Source organism: Argiope bruennichi, chromosome X2 (assembly GCF_947563725.1).
Source record: "Argiope bruennichi chromosome X2, qqArgBrue1.1, whole genome shotgun sequence".
Lineage (NCBI taxonomy): Eukaryota > Metazoa > Arthropoda > Arachnida > Araneae > Araneidae > Argiope > Argiope bruennichi.
Window position 1 is genome coordinate 129,652,677 of NC_079163.1, and position 21,646 is coordinate 129,674,322.

At 31.1% G+C, this 21,646-nt stretch overlaps 1 protein-coding gene across 1 annotated transcript in view; it reads right to left on the reverse strand.

Moving 5' to 3' along the window:
- Positions 1 to 16,118, reverse strand: part of LOC129959883 (nuclear receptor subfamily 2 group E member 1-like) — a 29,318-nt gene extending 13,200 nt beyond the window's left edge. Inside the window, exons 1-4 of the mRNA XM_056072779.1 lie at positions 16,058 to 16,118; positions 15,821 to 15,961; positions 11,033 to 11,128; positions 6,215 to 6,448 (exon numbers count right to left, since the gene is read on the reverse strand). Of these exons, the coding sequence (XP_055928754.1) occupies positions 6,215 to 6,448; positions 11,033 to 11,128; positions 15,821 to 15,961; positions 16,058 to 16,118 (532 nt within the window). The remainder of the gene's footprint in view (positions 1 to 6,214; positions 6,449 to 11,032; positions 11,129 to 15,820; positions 15,962 to 16,057) is intronic.
- Between the last annotated feature and the right edge of the window lie 5,528 nt (positions 16,119 to 21,646).

The following is a 21,646-nucleotide window of genomic DNA, read 5'->3' on the forward strand; positions in this document are numbered from 1 at the left end:
CATGACTCTTACTACTTGAAAAAGTAGAATTCATTGATGTAACGTCATACTGAAATCTATCGGCTCGTTTCTACCTCTGGTTCATTTCAAAACAAAGACTACCGGAAGTTTGTTCAGAAACGTTCCATCCCATAAGTGTCACTCATTGCTCAGTTACTGCACCAATCAGGCTGCAATCTTAAATATGATGACAAAATTCAATGCGCAATTTATTTCTTAAAAAATTGAAAACGAAATTTTATTTTCTTCATCAATCAATCAATCCATTTTATAGCTTTCAGTTGTATGAAAGTTTGAGAGGTGCTTCGACCGTTATATTCGACTTTTTTTTCCTATGTTTGACTCTTTCAGATAAGCTTCCTCTTTATCCGAAATAATGATGTTCCACGGTGTGTTTTTGTTTTGCCTTATGATCATCGGACTTCGTGGAAACGTAACAATATATCTCGATGTTCCTGATAACTTCACTGAATCGAGTGTCAACTTGTTCAATGCCACTGTAAATATTATTGATAACTTCTCAGATATTTATTTGATTACTAAAGACCTAGGAAGAGCCATCACAGCCTCTATGGCAACTAGTACAGTGATTATTCCTAGGAATATTAACGTAAGCTACTATATATCTTTAAATTTATCTTTCGTAAAATTAAAACGTGCTTTTTAATTTTTTAATAGTATACATTGATGTAAGAAATTAAGAGAATTTTCATATTTGATCTACGATCTCCAGAGCGACTGGACAGATTTTGATAAAATTTGGTGTGAACATAGATTGATATAATGCAAACAAAATAAACATTCAACAGTTATAATAGGCACACATGTTTGTGCGTAACACTCATGGAAGTCTGAAGGTCTGAAACAACGGTTGAAGAATACACAAAAGAAATGGGTTAATAGGGGATATGGTCCCCTCTTACAGCTATACACGCCTTGCAACGTGATGTCATACTGGAAATAAGGCAGTTTATCAGTACATGTGGCAGTTGGTCCCACTCATTCACCAATACTGTTTTCAGTTCCTGGATGGTTCTCGGAGGGAGTTTGAGAGTTGCAATTGCCCTCCCCAGAGAGTCCCAGACATGCTCTATAGGGTTGAAGTCTGGAGACCTGGCTGGCCAACCCATTCGGCGAATATCCTCTCGAGAAATTCGTCGACCAGGAGAGCTCTATGTGACCTCGCGTTATCGTCCATTAAGATGAACTCGGGGCCCACTGCACCCCGGAAAAGACGAACATAGGGCTCCAAGACCTTATCCCTATACTTCACACCAGTCACAGAGCCTCTGTCAAAGACGTGGAGAGGTGTACGGCCATCTAACATGGTGCCTGCCCAGACCATTACACCGCCACCGCTATAACTGTCGATTTCGCGGACATTGGAGGGTAGGTAGCGGGTCCCTGGCTCTCTCCATATGAAAGTACGGCGAGAATGGGTGTTTAGGCTAAAACTGGACTCGTCGGTGAACAGAACGGTTGCCCATTGCTCCATACTCCAATCTCTATGTTGCCTGCACCATGCTAATCGGACTCTCCTGCTCGTAGACGTGAGCGGGACGCAAACAGTCGGTCTTCTGGCAAACAATCCTCTCTCATTCAGTCTCTTAAAACAAGTCACTCTTGATACACGGGTTCCTGTGGCTGCATGCAGGTCCCGAAAGAGCTGAGAAGTTGTAGCCCCTCTGTTACGCCTCGCTAAAATAGACAAATGGCGATCTTCTCTGACCGTCGTGGCTCTTTGACGACCTTGTCCAGGCTTTCTCTCGATGGATACAGTATCCTGGAACTGTTTCCATAGGTTACACACGACGTTGGGCGTTAAATGAAACTCTCTGCATATCTGAACTTGCGATTGGCCTGCCTCTAACCTGCCCACAATTCTCCACCTCATTCCATCCTTTAAACGTTGGTGGTTACTCATTTTTACTGTTCCGATGTGAATTTCACCGATTGCTGCAAGATAACACCAAGAAATTCGCCGATGTGTGCTAGCGAACGAAATTCGCTTTACCCTCAATGCATTTATAAAGCCTGTTTTTCTACTGGCTCCACCTGCACACACGTGTAAGCTTACATATTAGCCGTACAACATTTGCATTTTTATCTAGAAGCAGTGGTTTTTCCTTCACTTCAGTTCTTTTCATGCAATTCGATAAAATATGCAAATTCTCTTAATTTCTTACACCAGTGTATGTTGCAAACTTTTTTTCTCACAGTACTTGTTTCAGCCCGCTTTCAAGTTTTTATGCAATGTAGCATTGGATTATTTTCTCTCTTTTCTATTTAAAGACGTTTATTTCCTAGAAACTTGCATTCAAAGTTTGGTTCTGCTCAAGGGATCCGATTCGTAATCTGTCATTTGTATTTGCTATAACTTTTTAGTCTCCAATACCAGGATTTCCTTTACATCTGCAGAAGATAAAATCTTACATTACGAGCTTTAAAGCAGCTAACGAAAATGCTTTGAAGATATATCTACTTGCAGCTCGGGACATTTTAACACGGATAACATATAATTATGTAAAAACTCGTATAAATATTGAATAACATACTCTTCAACATGTAACGACTGATTGAATCATCTGGAAGGTTTCGATGTTTTCCCGAAGTTTTGGATCTCTTAGCGTTAAAAACTCGCATTTACAAAAAAACGAATGCACTTGAAATAAAAAAAAAATTTAAAAAAAACTCTTCATCTTGCGTTAATGCATTTTGCTATTCAGTGAAAGGGAAAATTAATTTTTAAAAATGAGACGATGCTTTTAAGTTAGCAGTAATGTTGCTTGCAAGAAAAAAAAAACTTCAAACTGTGCACTTGTACCTTATTTGTACCACGCGTGTCTTATACTATTAAGAGAACTGTGATCTTTAATTCTGCAACGACAAGTAAGGACATAATCACTGCGATACTTTATGCAAATATCCAATATTTTTACGAGATGACATCCAAAATAATTGCTTTATCAAAATCTCCGAATATGTCCATGTTGAACTTAATTATTTATATAAAAATGTTCGCTATTGCATTTTTATTTAGAAACAAGCTGAAAACAATACGAGTTTTACTTGTGGAAAATACAATCCATGTCACTGGCAGCTTTATACTGAAGAGAGTAAGCATCAAATGGAATATCCAAGTGTGCAAGTATCTAATTTACGAATGATGATGCTCTGGAGGACTTTTATTTATCTGCTCAGTTCTACCAAGGATTTTCGTTATATTAAAATGGCCCATAAAATCTGAAACGCACTATTAATATCGGGATGTAGTACATAGATATTCTTTTAATATTGGTTAGTGATAAACAACAGAAAGTGATCCACTTGCGTTATCTGAAATCTCAGATGTAAAACTCAATCTCGTTTGTTCTACAAAATGCATCAATCGCCAATCGGAGCTTGGTATTTTCGAGTAATATGGGATAAAATTAACTGGAATCTTTTGGTAATGCAATTATGCAATTCTTCCCCAACTATTCTAAATTTTAATATTTGAATATAGTACCTCAAGTCCTTTGTATACAATGTAAATAAAAATATCCATTTGTAGAGTTTAATATCGAAATAATGAATTATCGGTAGGCAAATTACGCTAGTACTTTAGTAATTCATACCTTGTTGTTGTTTTTTTATTTTGGAAGCAATTTTCCAAATGGAATATATCGCTTAATTGAGAAGCTGGTACAACAATGTTCGCAGCATTTTTTACAAATTCGAAATATACTTTAAATAATGCTTTACTTGAACCGTTCTTGCATTATTGCAACAATTGCATTTCAAATAAAGCAACAAAAAGACTTAAGCATATCCTACAAAATCAGAACGGTAAAAAGCCAATGTACTCTTCACATGCCACGAATTACCCTCGCTCAAATTCGAGATTGTTTCTGGTTTCTCTGAAAACAGTGACCGGCGATGTCATAAAACGTCTTTTGATAACCATGCATTATTCACAGGGAACGTCATATTACATTTTCTGATAACTAATCATGATTGACTCACTATTGTTCAATTTTTCGTTATTTAATATTTGAATTTCCCAGTTTATGTAAAATGTTATTAGAATTTCAGTTACTTTAAATTTTTTCTTACTTCATTTGCTTTACATATTCAATTGATCACTATCGTAACTTCAGAAAAACTGGCACGTTGCGAATTTTTTTACTAAAGTGAAATTTCCGTTGAATTTTGTAAATTTGTCTGATTGCCTAAGTTAATCTATTCTAAATATTTGGAAGATAGTTTTTCAGAATATAGTTTTGATTCAAATGATATGAATATCGGACAGACAAAACGACAGCTTTTGTTTGATAAAGACTTTGAAAATGTAGACGGCATTCATGACAGTGGGGAAAATACTTATTCCATAGAAGATTGAATTAAAAGCTGTGCTTTACGAAACTTTGAAAAATTTACAGAAAGTATCTAGGGTAATTATTGAACGTAACCCACAAAGTGATGTACTAAAATTAACTTTTAAAAATGACTTCTTCAAATTTCTCGGTTTGCAAATGAGTACTTTCGACACCTTCTGAACCAGCAACTTACTGTCACTGACGTTAATAATGGTGGTAAGATTTTCCGCGATTTAAATACTTTAACCACAATTTTTCGAATGCCTTTATATTTAATCACGCCCGCATTCTTTTTCCTTTTAGGAAACATTGCCAATTTCTACGAAAAGCTCTGATCAATGCGTTAAAATTAGCACTAAGCATGGTGGCTTTCACCAAATAATAAATCATGGGTTGGTACGGAACACCATCTTGTACCCTTGGTCTCTTAACGGTTTGATAGGCACGACACAAGAATTTTTTTTTTAAATAGTCGTACCTGTAGATGTCTAAATTGCGTTTGACCAAAAGCCAATATAAATAAGTTCAGTGAATCCAAGGTAATCGCAAATTAATCTTAACTAAAATTGCTCAATCTTGAACAATCTTTGGTTACTTTTTCTAAAATTGTTTTCTTTTTATGTGTGACTGTCCTAATAGCACAGTTTGTAGTTATTATAGGGATAATATTTCCATCCGTGCTTTCGAATATCGCTGCACAGAATTGAATTTGACATCAACAGAGCCAGAAACATCCAGTGTTTCAGAAATGTCTTCAACCGATTCAGTCTAGTATTTGCTGTATAATGGATTTTATATTCAATTTTGTGTATTACATTTTAAAATTTGGCTTTAATTAAATCTTTTTAATCGCTCAAATGCTTTATATTTGTAATTCCTTATATTAACAAGAATACTTCAATGTAGCACTTGTTCACATGAATTTATGAAAGGATTTACTTAAGAATTTGCAACTCTGATTTAGTGTCAATTGGCAGTATATTGCTTAGCAAATATATACAATATACAGGGAATATTATTAAATATTCCTTATGAATTCCACTTTTTAAATAATGGTTGTTTATAGACTACAATAGAAACGAAACTTACTATTAATACTGTTGCATTAGGCAATATAGAAATTGTCATAAATATTCCATACTATTTTGCGGGCAATGATATTATATCATTAATACCTATTAGCTTCTATGCAAATGCATTTTCATGATCATGGCATTGGAATATAATGACCAAAACTAGTTCTACAACAAACAGAAAAATTACTAAAAGCATTCGCTGTTAGAGAGTTAATATTTTTCCTTCTTTGGTTTGCAAATTATGGACTATAAAGCTGCATAATGAATATAAGAATGTATTTAAGATGTACCAATTTTATTGGCTTTTATAAAAGGCATTTCAAATGAATTCAAGTCATTTTTAAATTTTTACTGAGCGAATAAATATCTTCACTCATTATTTTTAAAATTTATAGAAATTATTTAAATTAGTGAAATATTCATCTTTTGTATTAAAGTTACTGAGAAATAAATTAAAATCCACTGAAATGTTTTCTCTTCATGAGAAAATCATTGTGATAAACACACATTTATTCATAGTAAAATTTTATTATAGTACAAGAGAATTAAAAAAGAAAAGCATCAGCTTAAAATCAAGTTGAAGTCGTGAAATTTGTTTTCTAAAACTCCCACTTTTTACATTGAAAGCTCTCCAAAATCCCTGAATTCAGGTTATTTTATTGGAAATGTTTCAATATCTTTTATTTTGGTGACATTTTTACCACCAAAATCAGGAAGAAAATCTTAAATAGACCCGAACATCCTAAAATTTATTCAAACTGTTTTGCTTTTGAAACTTACCAATCATGTATCGAGTGTGTAGGGGAAAGGGGGTGGCAGCTGCAAACCTGGGTCCTGGAAACACTGGCCTAAAAGCACTCGCTGGCGCTTCACTTCTGGAAAAAACTTCCACCGACCTGCTCATATTGTGCGAATTTCTTGAAGTTGATTCGTTTACTAGATGGTTGCTAGATACATCTAGGCATTCTTTGTTCACTTTTTTATTGTTTCTTGGTCCCCTTTCTTCTTGAACGGCTAGAAAAATAAATGAAATGCTGTTAATTATTTGGTCACCAAATAATAAAATGTAAAGAATTGGTCAGTGAAAGTTATATTTATTAAAGCAACCAGAATTTCAGATTTTGTACTGATATTTTATTTAAATTTTGAATTTAAAAATTCAGAGGGAATGGTGTCCTCGGTACTTTCTCCTACACTCTTAAATTCTCTCCTTCCTCCCCACCTCCAAAAATAGTAGACTTTGAGCAAGGTCATGAATACCACGAGATTTTGTTTTGATTTCAGATTTTAATTTTCAGAGACCAGTGGATGAGCATTTCGTTTCGAAGTATAGTGACCAAATGTACAGATTTCGACATCTTATTGTCGATAGATTGAAGAAAAAATTTGACAAAGAACTATAATTTTATTAACAAGATTACATGTCCAATTTCATTTGTTACATTTTTGAGATATCACGTTTAAATGTAGGAGAACCTAGGTTTTTATATTTGTAGTTATTTTGTTCATTTGCAAACAAATAGAGACAAACTTTTTGTGAATATATTGGCTCAAAACTGATATTAATATGAAATTTCATCCTCCAGTTCAAAGTGTTTCAGAATTATATCTATATATGGAACAAATAAATAGGCATAGTTCTAATATGCATTTTTGGAATCGTAGAAGCCCGAAACGTGGATACTCGTCAATAACTGATATCACGTTTAAATGTAGGAGAACCTAGGTTTTTATATTTGTAGTTATTCTGTTCACTTGCAAACAAATAGAGACAAACTTTTTGTGAATATATTGGCTCAAAAGTGATATTAATATGAAATTTCATCCTCCAGTTCAAAGTGTTTCAGAATTATATCTATATATGGAACAAATAAATAGGCATAGTTCTAATATGCATTTTTGGAATCGTAGAAGCCCGAAACGTGGATACTCGTCAATAACTGATATCACGTTTAAATGTAGGAGAACCTAGGTTTTTATATTTGTAGTTATTCTGTTCACTTGCAAACAAATAGAGACAAACTTTTTGTGAATATATTGGCTCAAAAATGATATTAATATGAAATTCCATCCTCCAGTTCATCCTCCAGTGTTTCAGAATTATATCTATATATGGAACAAATAAATAGGCATAGTTCTAATATGCATTTTTGGAATCGTAGAAGCCCGAAACGTGGATACTCGTCAATAACTGATATCACGTTTAAATGTAGGAGAACCTAGGTTTTTATATTTGTAGTTATTCTGTTCACTTGCAAACAAATAGAGACAAACTTTTTGTGAATATATTGGCTCAAAAATGATATTAATATGAAATTTCATCCTCCAGTTCAAAGTGTTTCAGAATTATATCTATATATGGAACAAATAAATAGGCATAGTTCTAATATGCATTTTTGGAATCGTAGAAGCCCGAAACGTGGATACTCGTCAATAACTGATATCACGTTTAAATGTAGGAGAACCTAGGTTTTTATATTTGTAGTTATTCTGTTCACTTGCAAACAAATACAGACAAACTTTTTGTGAATATATTGGCTCAAAAGTGATATTAATATGAAATTTCATCCTCCAGTTCAAAGTGTTTCAGAATTATATCTATATATGGAACAAATAAATAGGCATAGTTCTAATATGCATTTTTGGAATCGTAGAAGCCCGAAACTCGTCAATAACTGAAGATAAAAAATTTTAATTTTTTTTTTTTTTTTTTTTTTTTTGTTTATTTTGAATATAAGAAAGTAAAAATGTTGTGGATTTGTTTCAATTTTAAATAAAATATCAGGGTTGGTCTTTCATTTTATAAGCAATTCTTAAATGTTTGAAAATTTTAACAACATATAATAGAAAAAATTAAATGGTATCTGAGGAATTCCTAATACCAACTATGCATAAAATATGCGTAGTAAGAGATACTCTAGATCATAAGGATTAAATGCAAAATTTCTTTGAACTTTTATCCATTTTCTTTGTATGTAAACTTTTGTTATAAGTGATCGAGCCAGAGCAGTATCGATATTTAGACCAACTTATATTTCTAATATATATTTCTATTGATATCAAAAACAAGTAAAAGTTTGAATAATTATTTATGAAATATCCACCAAGATCCAAGTTTTTTTAACCATGGATTCTGAGAGTATCGCAAGGATTTTTACATCATTTCAAAATACGAAAAAAAGAAAAGAAAAATGGCTTTTTAATAATATTAACTTTTTTAGTATAATTTTTATTATTTTTAATTAATCTTTGAAAAATGTTTTAAACATATTTTACAGCAATATATTTTCTTGTCGAAGAGAAACTCAAAATTTTTTCAATGTTGCTACTCATTTTTCATTTTAACTTTTTACCCGATTGAGATCTGAAGATTCGGCTTATTTTTTTATGTTGAGTAAATTTCAGTATTATGCTATCTTATTATAAAATTTTTGAAATTTGTTGTATTTGCATATTTTAAACTAGCAGAATTTCGATTTATCTTCAGAATTAAGCAATGATGAAAAGCTTTTCATTTTTAAGCACTGCTACTCTTTTCTGTGATATAATTGGATGTATAAAGATGTAGGTAGATATCACAAGGAACGGAACGGTGGAACTTAGAACAACTTAGAGGCCTATAAAAGGTTTTAAAATATTTTGCTGAGGAAGCCGTTAAAGCAAGTAACCACGTTAAAAAAATCGATTTGCAAAAATATCGATTTTTAAAAAAATTCAAAGTTGTTAATTTTTGAGCAGTTTTTGCATAAAAATCGTTTTAAATATGTTCCTACTTTCATACTTTGAGGTTAAATTGATTTTTAAATCCGCATAACTTACGCCCTAATGCAATTTTGCATCTTTAAATACTATATGCCAAATTACATATTTTAGTAAAATATTACAAAAAAAAAAAAAAAAAAAAAAAAAAAAACCTTGTACATTCAAATGAACGTATATTTTTTGTTAAAATTTGACATAATAATTTCTCACTATTTTCTGCAGTTCCTGAATACAGGATAAGCAATCTGTTTAACGATTTTACCATTGCATGAATGTTTTCAGAATGGGATCAAACCTGGGAATTTCAGCTTATTTATTAGAAGAACCCCAAAATTTAAAGAGTGAATTTAAATGAAGCTTTTTTTTTTTTTTTTTTTTTTTTTTTTTTGTTCAGAAGCTATTTTTTAAGTTGTCTGCAAAATTTTGAAAAAATCATTTGATAACCATTTAAAGTAGGATGTTTTTGATTTATACCTCTTTTTAGCTAAAAACAAAACAAAACATAATATTTCTTCACATTCTTTTTGGCTTTTAATTAATGTATTTTTGTTTTATAGGTCTTTTTCGTTCTATTTCAAAAAAAATTTTTTTTAATGAATATACGCATTTTATAACATTCTTTAAAACATTCATCCCAAATATAGTCACATATCTTAAGACTAAGTTACACAAAAAGTTTAATTGAACCTGTTAGCAACATTAATCTTGGTGAACTAAAAGGTCGTTAAAAGTGGCTAGTCTTTAAAAAAATATCTTATTATTTTTTTTCTTGTAGATCATTTATAGGCGTATTTTTTTCTTGTAGATTATTTATTTAAATAATATCTGTCTCATAAACAGTTATCTAGGCTCATTTTTTAAATAATTTTATTGTATCCTATATTTATTTCGTTTTGAGAGATTCGGCGCAACTTATTTCAGGATTTTAAGTCAGGAGGATCAAAAGCAATGAATCAGTTTGAGGTATGAAAGAACGAAGACATCAATCGCACTCAATAGTTGAATATTTGATCTCTTCGCATTTTATAGGCAATAAACTTTTCACATAAAGTGTATTAATAGAAAAATCCGTAATGTTCATAAGTTCCGTTTAACTATGATTTCATTCCGTTTTGAAGTAAAACTAAAGATCTTGTAGAATGGATCTCGCAATTTTACGCCTCGGCCACATTATGAGAACGACACCTAAGTTCCAGTGCTCTTCTGCTGCAAACTTCCACACCATACCAGAAAAAGGACTTTAACCCTTGACGTCATATTCAACATAGTGGTGGTAGATGTTTGCTGAATCGGACATCAAGCTTGGAAGTCAAGCCCTGAAGTCGAGATCTTACTTACAGTCATCAACGACTAACTTAATTAAAACATATATCACAATAAATTTCTTTTAAAATATACTAAAAACACTACCAAGATTAAGATAACTGCAAAGTAAAATTAAATACAAAAAAAAGATCGAAAAATTGGTAGAAAATCATATAAAAAGCTTTCTAATGCATAAAAAATGTTTTTAAATACAGTAAAATATCAAAGTGGGGCGGGGGGGGGGGGAGGGGGGGCGATTCAAAATGACGATATTTTCACTTTAAAATATGTTTAAAGAGTGATATACGACAGTTGAAAATTGTTTAGAAGTCTGGGAATGCATAATGTTTTATAAAACTAACAAAAAAAAAGAGAGAGAATGCGTTTAGTTCAGTCTAAGAACTCTTCAATAAATAGGATGCTGGGCATTAACGGATTAATATATGGATCCTTTCAGTAGAAAATGCTAGAAATTGAATTTTAATTTTTTCTCTTATAATTAACCACATAGTTTCAGACAGAAATACGTACCATTTCTATTCATGTTCACTCGAAAACACTTTTGTAGACGGCAGAAAGGACACCAATTTCTCCGTGCTTTATCGACGACACAATTTCCAGTTCCAGCTGCAGAAATGAAAAAAATGTGACGTACTTTTAGGATATCAAAGCTTGATTAAACACAGGGGAGACCGGGCAAGATGGCAATGTTAACAGCTGACCATTTTTTACAAATTCCTTTTTTGAGTTAAATTGTTTTACTTCATATATAATTATTAGAATCGCCTTTTTGGAAGTGTACCTAGTTAATAAAATTTTTATTTTAATATAATTAATATTATTAGTCGTTTTTAAAAGATAATGCAAAAATCTCATCTTATCCCGGTACTGGAGCAAGAGGATTATCCTAATGAGAACTGAATACATGTTTATTTTTAGAATATATAAGACAATGCACTAATTAATGAAACATTGTTAACCACGTTTTAGGAATAATGTAATGAAAGGGTAATTATATTTAAAATCTTAGCTCATACTAAATTAATATAACTGAAAACGGTGTGTGTGTGTGTGGGGGGGGGGGTATCATTCCCAAAAATTGAACAAAAATTTCCTTCCTAAGTTTGAGCATCCCTTTTGCCTCCAGTTGTTGCTTTTGCAACATTCTATGTAACTTCCTGATGGAGGGTCAAAATAGAGCAATCAAAAATTGCGCTACACTTTCTTAAGATGTTTCAGCTCATGCTATAATTGCCGGGAAACAAAAATTTCAGTTTCTTAATGGCCATCAGATTTTTTTTTTTTTTTTTTTCATTTCGAGCGCTTTAAATGTTGTTGTTATATCTTATGTTTTCCTTTGGAATTTTCACATCTTCCAAAGGCGTGAGTGTTAAAATTTTACCTGTAGGTTTATGTCATTGGCAGTATGATGTGAAATACCAAATATATCCCCTACTAGTCAGCTAGATTTTACATTGCAGACCTTGAAAATTACAACACGTCAATAAATATACACGAATATCATATAACGAACAACGAAATAACGACAGTGGCTTAACAGTACTAATCTTTAGTATCTAGTAATGTGGAGTGCTAGCAGTATTCGTAAGGTGGTGAAATTTTAGTAATATGGATATAAATTAGATCATTCTCTATCTTGCCTGTTCTTCAATTTAACTCCAGTCTCATCAAGTACGATTTTTTTCTTTTTTTTTTGAGCATTAAAATCGTGTGAAATTTTAGCCTTAAGCAACGTACAAATTGCATTTCTATTATTCTATACAATTTAAGGGGGCTATGCTGTAATAACGGTACTTATAAATAACAATTGAATCTTTGAAAGGCCGCATGGTCTTACGGCACTGTCGCTTCGGGACCGAAAGGTAGCGCGTTCGAAGCACGATTGCACGGAAGATCTATTATGTTTCTGGCGCACATTAGGGCCAGGTGTACGTATGCGATTTGTATAGATCAAGTCATAATGCTCAAGAAGTAATTAACAGTTTTAGGTACATTAATTGCAATTGAGTGCTCCACGCACATTTCAGACACCTTTCAAATTTCCTTCTAAACTCTGCTGAGAACGGTGAGCAAAAATGCGCTAATGAAATACCATAATGATAACTATAACTTCTACATGAGACATAAAATGCAACGAAAATCCATTATTTTTCATTTTATCTACCTTTCTATTATAGCAATACCTATTAAGAACTCGGCTTCTAAAGAGCAATAGAACTTAATCAAAATCAATCTATATCCTCTGATTGCTCATATACTCCGAACTAAAAAAGTGCATAAAATTACTTCACAACGCAATATTTAGTTCTCAATCATCACTATGCCTCATCATGTGGGTGAATTACAATAGTTTTTATAATATGTTGAGTAACGTTCTAACTTTGTAAATCCTTGCTTGTTTCTTCTACATTGTTTTCGTTCATTTAATATGGCTGTTTCTGGTGCTCCCAATTACTATAATTGAATAATTCTATAAGACCTTTCATTTATTCAAGAATTTTACTGCTCTACAAATGGGCTCAATCAAAAAGGCAATAAAAAATTTTCTTGCTTTCTAAAAATCTTTTAAAATCAGATTTGAACTAATAAGTAGTACAGTTTATTTGGAAATTGTATCAAATTGCATTTCTTGTATCAAAAATACTGTATGCTGATTGTTTATGAAAGTTAGTAATTTATTGAAATTATTACTATCATAGTGTTATTCATTAATTATTACAATATCTATTAAAGTATCTATTAGCTATGCATTATTTATTGTAAAACTATTGAATAGTAAAATTAAATCTTAGTTGGAAAGCTTAGCTTAATTTTTTTCTCCTTTTTTACACCCAATTTTTCTTAATTTCAATTTTGAGATGAATCAAATATTTGCTCTGATCCTATCAGCTCCAGTGTAACGTTGTTGTATTACATAAATAATTTAATAAGTTATGAAAATAAACTTTTCGTTTTATATATGATTAAAAAGGGTTTTATATACGGTTACATTTCCACCTCATAGTCTCGTTAATACGATAATGTTTCAGAAGCTAGCATACTATCAGTCAATTTCGACATGCATGATGATAAAATCGTTTAAAAGGATCAATAAAGTATCTGAAGCTACCAAATTTGGTTCTAGTTTGAAATACAATAAAAATAATTACTTCTTGGAGAGTACTTGCTCAATAAGAAAAGTTTTTTTTTTTTAAATTTTACTTATATTCTTGGTTAAAAATTTATCAAAATGTTCAGATTTTTACTCACTAATTTCGGAACATATTATTGAACAAAAGGCGTATTTCTCTACCATATTCTTAAAGTTTTATTCTCAATGGTTTTTGACACATTCTAAAAACATTTTTAATATATTTTATAAGAATTTTTTTTGATAACTGCATTTATAAATATGCTCGTTACGACGATATGAAACATATCTTTTTGTGAGTGCTTTAACCATTGCAGTATAATTAAGAGCAAATTTTAAAAATGGAATAAAGATGAGCGAATTAAGTCTAAAAATATTATCGTGCTGCAATGTTTCAAACTAAAAATGTGTATCGAATTTATTTTTTTTTATTTGGCATTTTCTTGTAAAATTTAAAAGTTTCTGTTTTCGAATCCTCAAAAGTTTTAAGGACACATGAAAAGCTGGAATTGAAATGATTCCCTCCCTTCTTTTCAAAATATGAACAATTTCAATATAGGAAAGTTCAACAGACATTCATTATGTAGTTTAAATAATTAAGAGCAAATTTTAAAAATGGAATAAAGATTAGCGAATTAAGTCTAAAAATATTATCGTGCTGCAATGTTTCAAACTAAAAATGTGTATCGAATTTATTTTTTTTATTTGGCATTTTCTTGTAAAATTTAAAAGTTTCTGTTTTCGAATCCTCAAAAGTTTTAAGGACACATGAAAAGCTGGAATTGAAATGATTCTGAAATGATTCCCTCCCTTCTTTTCAAAATATGAACAATTTCAATATAGGAAAGTTCAACAGACATTCATTATGTAGTTTAAATATTGGATGTGTTCATTCGTTCAAGGCGGAAATACAAAATTTCACATTTTACAATGAAGTTAATCGAAAACAGTAAAAAGTGATTGTACACGATACGTAACAAATCCTTTTTTAACCGTGTATTTCAAAGTCAAAATATTGCAGCTTTTGCTGTCTTAATCTGTTACCTGTTCAAGTTTTGCAAGACCTTGTAAAATTTTGAATGAATAATTTCTTATCTATTGGATTCCAAACATAGGATATTCGTTATAAAAATATAAAAATTCCTGGCATCAATTTGATGTGCTCTTTCTGCAATTTTCCATTCAAGGTAAAAAAGGCGCGAAATTTAAATTTAATTTAAGGAATCAGAATTTTCTAATCTGGAAATTTAGATACCATCCCTTTATATGTTTAAAAGTCAGTTCAACTTTACCGTAAAATCTTTTTATTACTAATTGTAGTGATGACACCTCTTCAAAAAATATCATATATATACATACATAATATTCTGCCAGTTTTTGGGTATTACTGACCACGCAGATTTTAAAAGTATTAAAATCCCTAAATTAAATGAGCATTAATATTTAAAGGCTTAAAAAACAAATAGGCAAATAATAAAAAAATCATCGACGGAAAAAAAGGCATGAAATTTAGAGGTATATTTCCTAATCAGGAAATTTAGATACCATGCCTTTTTATCCTTAAAGCCAGGCCAACTTTACCATAAAATCCTTTTATTACTAATTATAGTGATTGCACCTCTATAAAAAATATCATATATATATATATATCATACTCTGTCAGTTTTTGGATGTTACTCACCACGCAGATTTTAAAGAGTATTAAAATCCCTTTTTTAAATGAGCATTATTATTTAAAGGTTTAAAAACCAAACAGACAAATAATGAAAAAATCATTGACAGAAAAAAGCATGAAATTTAGAGATATATTTTAAATTTTTATGAATCTATTCAAGACAGGGAAATCCCAAATTTGTCCATCTCTTCAATACTAAAAGCCATCGGGGGAAAAGTGAATCAGAGCTATTAAATATTTGTTCCTTACGATACTGGCTTTAAGAATGGCAATTTCATTTTGCTGCAAGAATTATAAGATTCTCAGTTCTCTGTCATTTCTTTTTAGAGACATTGAGAGACGTTTATTTATCTTTCACACTTTGAAAAATAATTATTAAAAAATTCCGTTGGAAAATTACAATAATTTTGTGATCGAATTATAAAATGCTTCACAAGATTTTAAATTTTCGTGTCAAGGGAATTTCATCTCCCCCAACAAAGATCCTTCTTACCTATGCAACTGTACACTATTCCCCTCCTGATACTTCTTTTGAAAAAGCAACTGCATCCATCACAGCAAAAGACTCCATAGTGTTTGCCGTAAGATTTGTCTCCACAAACTAAGCAAGACACTGGAACAGGCAGTGTTCTTCCTATAAAATAAGAATTCGGAAATGGATCTTCAAATGCAAAATTCAGAGTTATTAAGTATATGCATATAAACAAGACTTCATTTTCTTCCCGCATACCCTCAAATATCCCTCCCGTATAAAATTGCGGACACTGGGTAAGGTCGCGAAGGCCTTGCATGGTTTTGACGAAATATTGATATTTGGCTTGAATCTAGTATTTTTACTGAATCGATTGTGCCGACCTCATTTGAACCTATTTTACTATAGCCTATTTTGGACGTCCGATCCATTGAAACCGTAATAACTACAGTTGGAACCACAAGATCACATAATGTATTTCATTCATTTACTTTTATGAGTTATTGCATTTGCATGAAAGCGAAGGGACTGTGAACCAAATTTTACACAGTGCTCAAAATTTGAAAAGAATATATAATTTTTTTTTTAAATCTGGGTACCAAAACCTAATGCTTTTTATGCTAAACCAAATTTTATTTGCCCAGCTCTTTTCGCTGTGTCGTTATCGAGCTCAATTATCAAACTTTCTTTGATCTTTCAAAAATTTAGAGAAATCTAAAAATTTGATCTAATATCCATTTGCAAAATTTCATCCACCAAAACGTTTTGAAATTATCGTGCTTATAGACAGACAGACATAATTCAAAAATGTATTTTCCGAACTTAGGGAGATCTGAATCAGGTAGATTCACCAAAATCTCGATTTCGAATTATTTGAAGATGACAATACTTTCTCCAGGCTTCGTAAGTAATTAGGTTGCAATAATTTTTGAGACTATAATTATGATGAATAATTTGTGCTAAAGCATTTAAGTGCCCGGTACAGTCTGGACGTTTCCTGTATTTAGCATTTCATTCCGACTTTGATAAAATATCTTGCATTATTTCGTTTTTGCTCAATGGGCATGTTAAAAATATTTTTTTAATAATATAACGGCGTTTTTTAAAAAAAATAGCTTCTGAAGTTTTTTTGTAACCCCTTTTACAATGCTTGCAATATATTCTTCTTAGAATATGAGAAAAACTTCTTTAATGGTGTTGAAAACTCTTGATTGATTACTTATGTTGAAAGCCGTATTCAATTTTATAATTTCTTTTTTAAAAAAGAAAAAATCTCTTAGAGTGAAATCTTAGTTCAAAGAAGAACGCATTGAATATGAATGAGGTGAAAGAATCAATTGGATGGAAAATTAATAATTTTTTAAAAAATCCTTTTATATATATATATAAATGGTGATCTATAGAACCCCTACAAAATTCTGTATTAAATGTGGAATTAAATTTAGTGCATCTTGTTGCCTCATCTATTAATAGTCGGCTAATATTTTCGCTCTGTCCATCGCTATTTTCCCGTCCAGAATTTGGCATATAATCTCGTAATTCTTTTTGCTAGAAACGCAAATGAATAAATTTGAAGCGGCCCTAATTGGCATGAGATTTTTAATCTTCAACCCACTATGCTTTAGACCTTAAAGTAACGAGATTCCTTTTTATGAGCAACAGACAAGAACTAGAGACTGAAACATCTCGTTGTTTTTAATAACATAATGGAAATGAAGGAATTAATGAACTCTGCTACTGAATTGCTATTATTCATTATAATAAGCAGACGGTATTCTTTGTTTGTGAATACTTGGTAAGAGAAATCATCAGAAGCTAGTTTTCTGAATTTTTATGTACTTTTCTTAAACGTTTCAAAATAAACTATTACATTATGTGCAAAAAAGGACATTTCGAACATTTTATTCAAATTCGAGAATATTTATTTAAAAATTGGACTGTCCAGTCTAATTTCGAACATATAATCACTTCAAACAGAATCCATCCTAAATAAAGTAACCATTTCTGACAGCTTGAACTATAGATTAATCTTTTCCCGTTGACCGATTTGACCCAAACCTCTTCCAGAATATGGAGCGTTTTCTATTGATCGTTTCTTAACAACTTTCCATTTCTAATCAAAGCACGTTTACTTCGAAATACTTTTTCCTTTTCGAAATGCAAACAAAAGCATATATAAATATAATCATAGGAGGGGAAAAAATTCCCTGCTAAATTAAAATGGCAATAAATTGCACATAGTAAAAGTTGGAAAAGGGGATTCTTCAGTTTTTATCTTTTTAAAAATTTAAATTCTTTAACATATATACAGTGGTGGCCAAAATTGTGGACACTTTTGAAAATATATATGTTTTCTAACTTTGTATGCTTATAGAAAATGTTACATTTCACAAATTGCAAACTCTTACATATCATTTTAAAGAGACTTTAATGATGATTTCAATACAAAAAGCAAAATTCAAATATTTGCAATACAAAAAAAGTTATTCTTACTTTAATCTGAATAACAAACACAGTGGTGAAATGGATTGGAATTTCTAACTTTCCTGGCCAATCACTGTTCTTATTCTGGGAACCAAAAAATGTTAATAACTGCCAGAAGAAGATGACATCATGTTTAAAGTTGGAACGGGTCATAATTGTGCCTTTTTCTATAGAGGGAAGACTGTTTTTTTATGTAAACAAATCACAAGTAAGAAATTTTGTCAAGCTTTTTAAAATTTAATAGGAATTTTTGTAAATATTTCTAATATTTAGTGATGAAGCAATGCCACCAAATAAAAGAATAGATTGGACACTCAGAAAGAGAACTAAGATTATTTTGTTACATGAATGTGGTCTTTCCAATGCTGAAATTGCAAAGACTGGGTGTTTCAGTAACTACATATGGCATCCGAAAGTTTTGTTTACGATATCAGGAGACAAATTCATTAAAAAACAAAGCGGTAAATGGCTGAAATGGTACACCACATCTGTTCATGGCAGAAGAATAAATAGACTATATCTCCATGCTCGAAGAATGTCATCAGCGGCCACCAGAAGTGAATTGAATGATGCTGGCATTTATGTCAGTTCAAGAACAATCAGGAAAGGATTATTAGATGTTAGACTAAGAGGTAGAATTCAGCGAAAAAATTTACAGCAGTGTATAAAAAGATTACAGTAGGCAAAAGAACACATTAATTGGCCAGATGATCAGTGGTTACAAATTATACGGAGAGATGAAACAAAGATATTGTTATTTGGTAGCGATGGCGAAAATAAGTAAGACGTAGAATAGACGAAGAGCTACATCCTGACTGCATTCAGGCAACTATAAAGAATTCAGTTAGTGTAATGATTTGGTCTTGCACGTCAGCAGACTGTATTGGTCTCTTTCATGTCATCGATGGGACATTAAATACAAGAAAATACATTGAGACTATTCTAGAGCCAAAACTCGCACCGTCCGTCAGTGATCTCTTTCCCAATGATGCATCATTTATTTTTCAGCAGGAATTCAACTCCTTGCCACACAGCAAAAATATCGAAATTGTGATTTAGTACAAAGAGCATTGAATTGTTATCATGGCCAGGAAACAGTCCTAAACTCAAAATTATTGAGAACTTATGGCACCGTTTGAAAACTCTTATAGATATGAAACGTCCATCAAAAAAAAAAAATTAATTGAGTCTCTAATTGTTTCCTGGCATCAAGCAACAATGTAGGAAGAGCTTAAAACCATTGTCAGCTCAATGAAACATTAGTGTGAAGCTTTAATAAAAAATAAAAGCTACCTTACTAAGCACTGGTAACTCACTGCAGTCATCCGCATCTAATGTATCTCGATAATTATTTCCGCACAACTTTTTTTGTATTGCAAATATTTGAATTTTTCTTTTGGTATTGAAATCAGTATCAAATTCCCTTTAAAATGATATGTAAGTGTTTCCATTTTGTGTAACGTTACATTTTCTATAAGCATACAAAGTTAGAAAACATAAGAATTTTCAAAAGTGTCCACAATTTTGGCCACCTCTGTATGTGCATATTTTAACATGAACAACTTACTTGTAAATAAAAATCAAGACTACGCGGAAGAGTTAATTCAAATTGGAGAAAGAATGAAAAATTTTAGAACTATCTCAATTAATCTTAATTAACTTTTCCTTTACTGCATCGATACCATCTATCAAACATTTTTCATTCAGTAACACTTCACCTCTTTACATGAATTAGTTTTAATCACCGATAAATAGCTCTGTTAAGTAGATTCTATTTTACAGCGTCTTACTATTGATGTTAATATGGAACAAGTCCCATCATTACGAAAATCATTTATATTTAAAGGTACTAACATTTTATATTAAAACAGAATTATCATAATTTATGTATATTATGAGTCAAGTAGTTCTCTTCTACAGTTCATTTTTTTAAAATTAAAAACACTTCATCTTTTTAATATTATTTAATATGAACGCATATCCCTCGGGTAACGAGTAAATTCTGTCCCAATTATTCCATAAAATTTTTCGAAAGTTGTTCTTTTAATATTTCTTATATTTGCAAGTATTCGCTTCATTGCACAAGCATTCACAAACAAATAAAAATAGTCCGACTAGAGACGAAAAATTCACTAATGATTTATCTATTAAAGAAAATTCCAAACGGCGACAAATACTAATATTTTTTAACAGACAACAAAGAATTAGTATTGGAATTTCTGCTCATTTTACATACGGACACAAATTCTTCATTGTGTATAAATTTTCCTATAACTTTTCAGACGTCAAGAATGTTTATTTTAAATAGCTTTTCTCCTTCTATAAACTAGGTAGAAAATTCTCCTCTCGAACTTTTCAAATTTTTCCACAATATAGTATGTTTTCTGTTAACTCTACCTTAAGGAATTGAACATGTATTTTTGAACAGAATCTTTTCCTGTTCATCGATTGGGCCTGAACTTTTCCATATACTTTCACATTATACTGCATTTTCTGATCTACTTCCTTGTATAAGGAAAAGAATTGCACATGTGTTTTTGAACAGAATTTTTTCCTGTTGACCGATAAGGCCCACATTTTCCCATATACTTTCACATTATACTGCGTTTTCTAATCAACTTCATTGTATAATGAAAAGAATTGAACATGTATTTTTGAACAGAATCTTTTCTTGTTGACCGATTTGGCCCGAACCTATTCATATACTTTCACATTATACTGCGTTTTCTAATCAACTTCATTGTATAGTAAAAAGAATTGAATATGTGTTTTTGAACAGGATCTTTTCCTTTTGACCGATTTGGCCTAAACTCTTTCATGTCATATCATAAAATAATGCATTTTCTGTTTAGCTCCATGGTAAAGTGAAAATAGTTCAACATAAGTTTTGGTATTAAAACTTTTCCTATTTACTTATTTGGCTCAAATTTTAATATTAATTTTTTTTTTTTTTTTTTTTTTTTGCCCGTGATCTGCAAATTTATCGTTACGATCACATTCTACAAATTTATTCACCTAATTTTTTATGGTTTAAAGTTATTGTGTTCACATACTCATAAATAGACATTCTGACAATGATTAAATCCATTGATGGATTTGGATCTAAGATATATGATTCTGATGATAAAATCATATGCCAAATTTAGTTTGCCCAAGGCATTGTAATTTTCAGTTATCGTGTTCACGTGCACACTGAAATGGATTTTGCTCAAAGTTTAATAGAAACCTCTAATTTTGGTGTTCATATTAAATATCCTCATTCTAATTCGGATCGATTTTGAGTTATCGCGTTCACAAGCAGTCAGCAATGATTTCAAAAATAATCATTCCTATTCAAGGAGGCAGGAAAAATCTCGCTTTCAA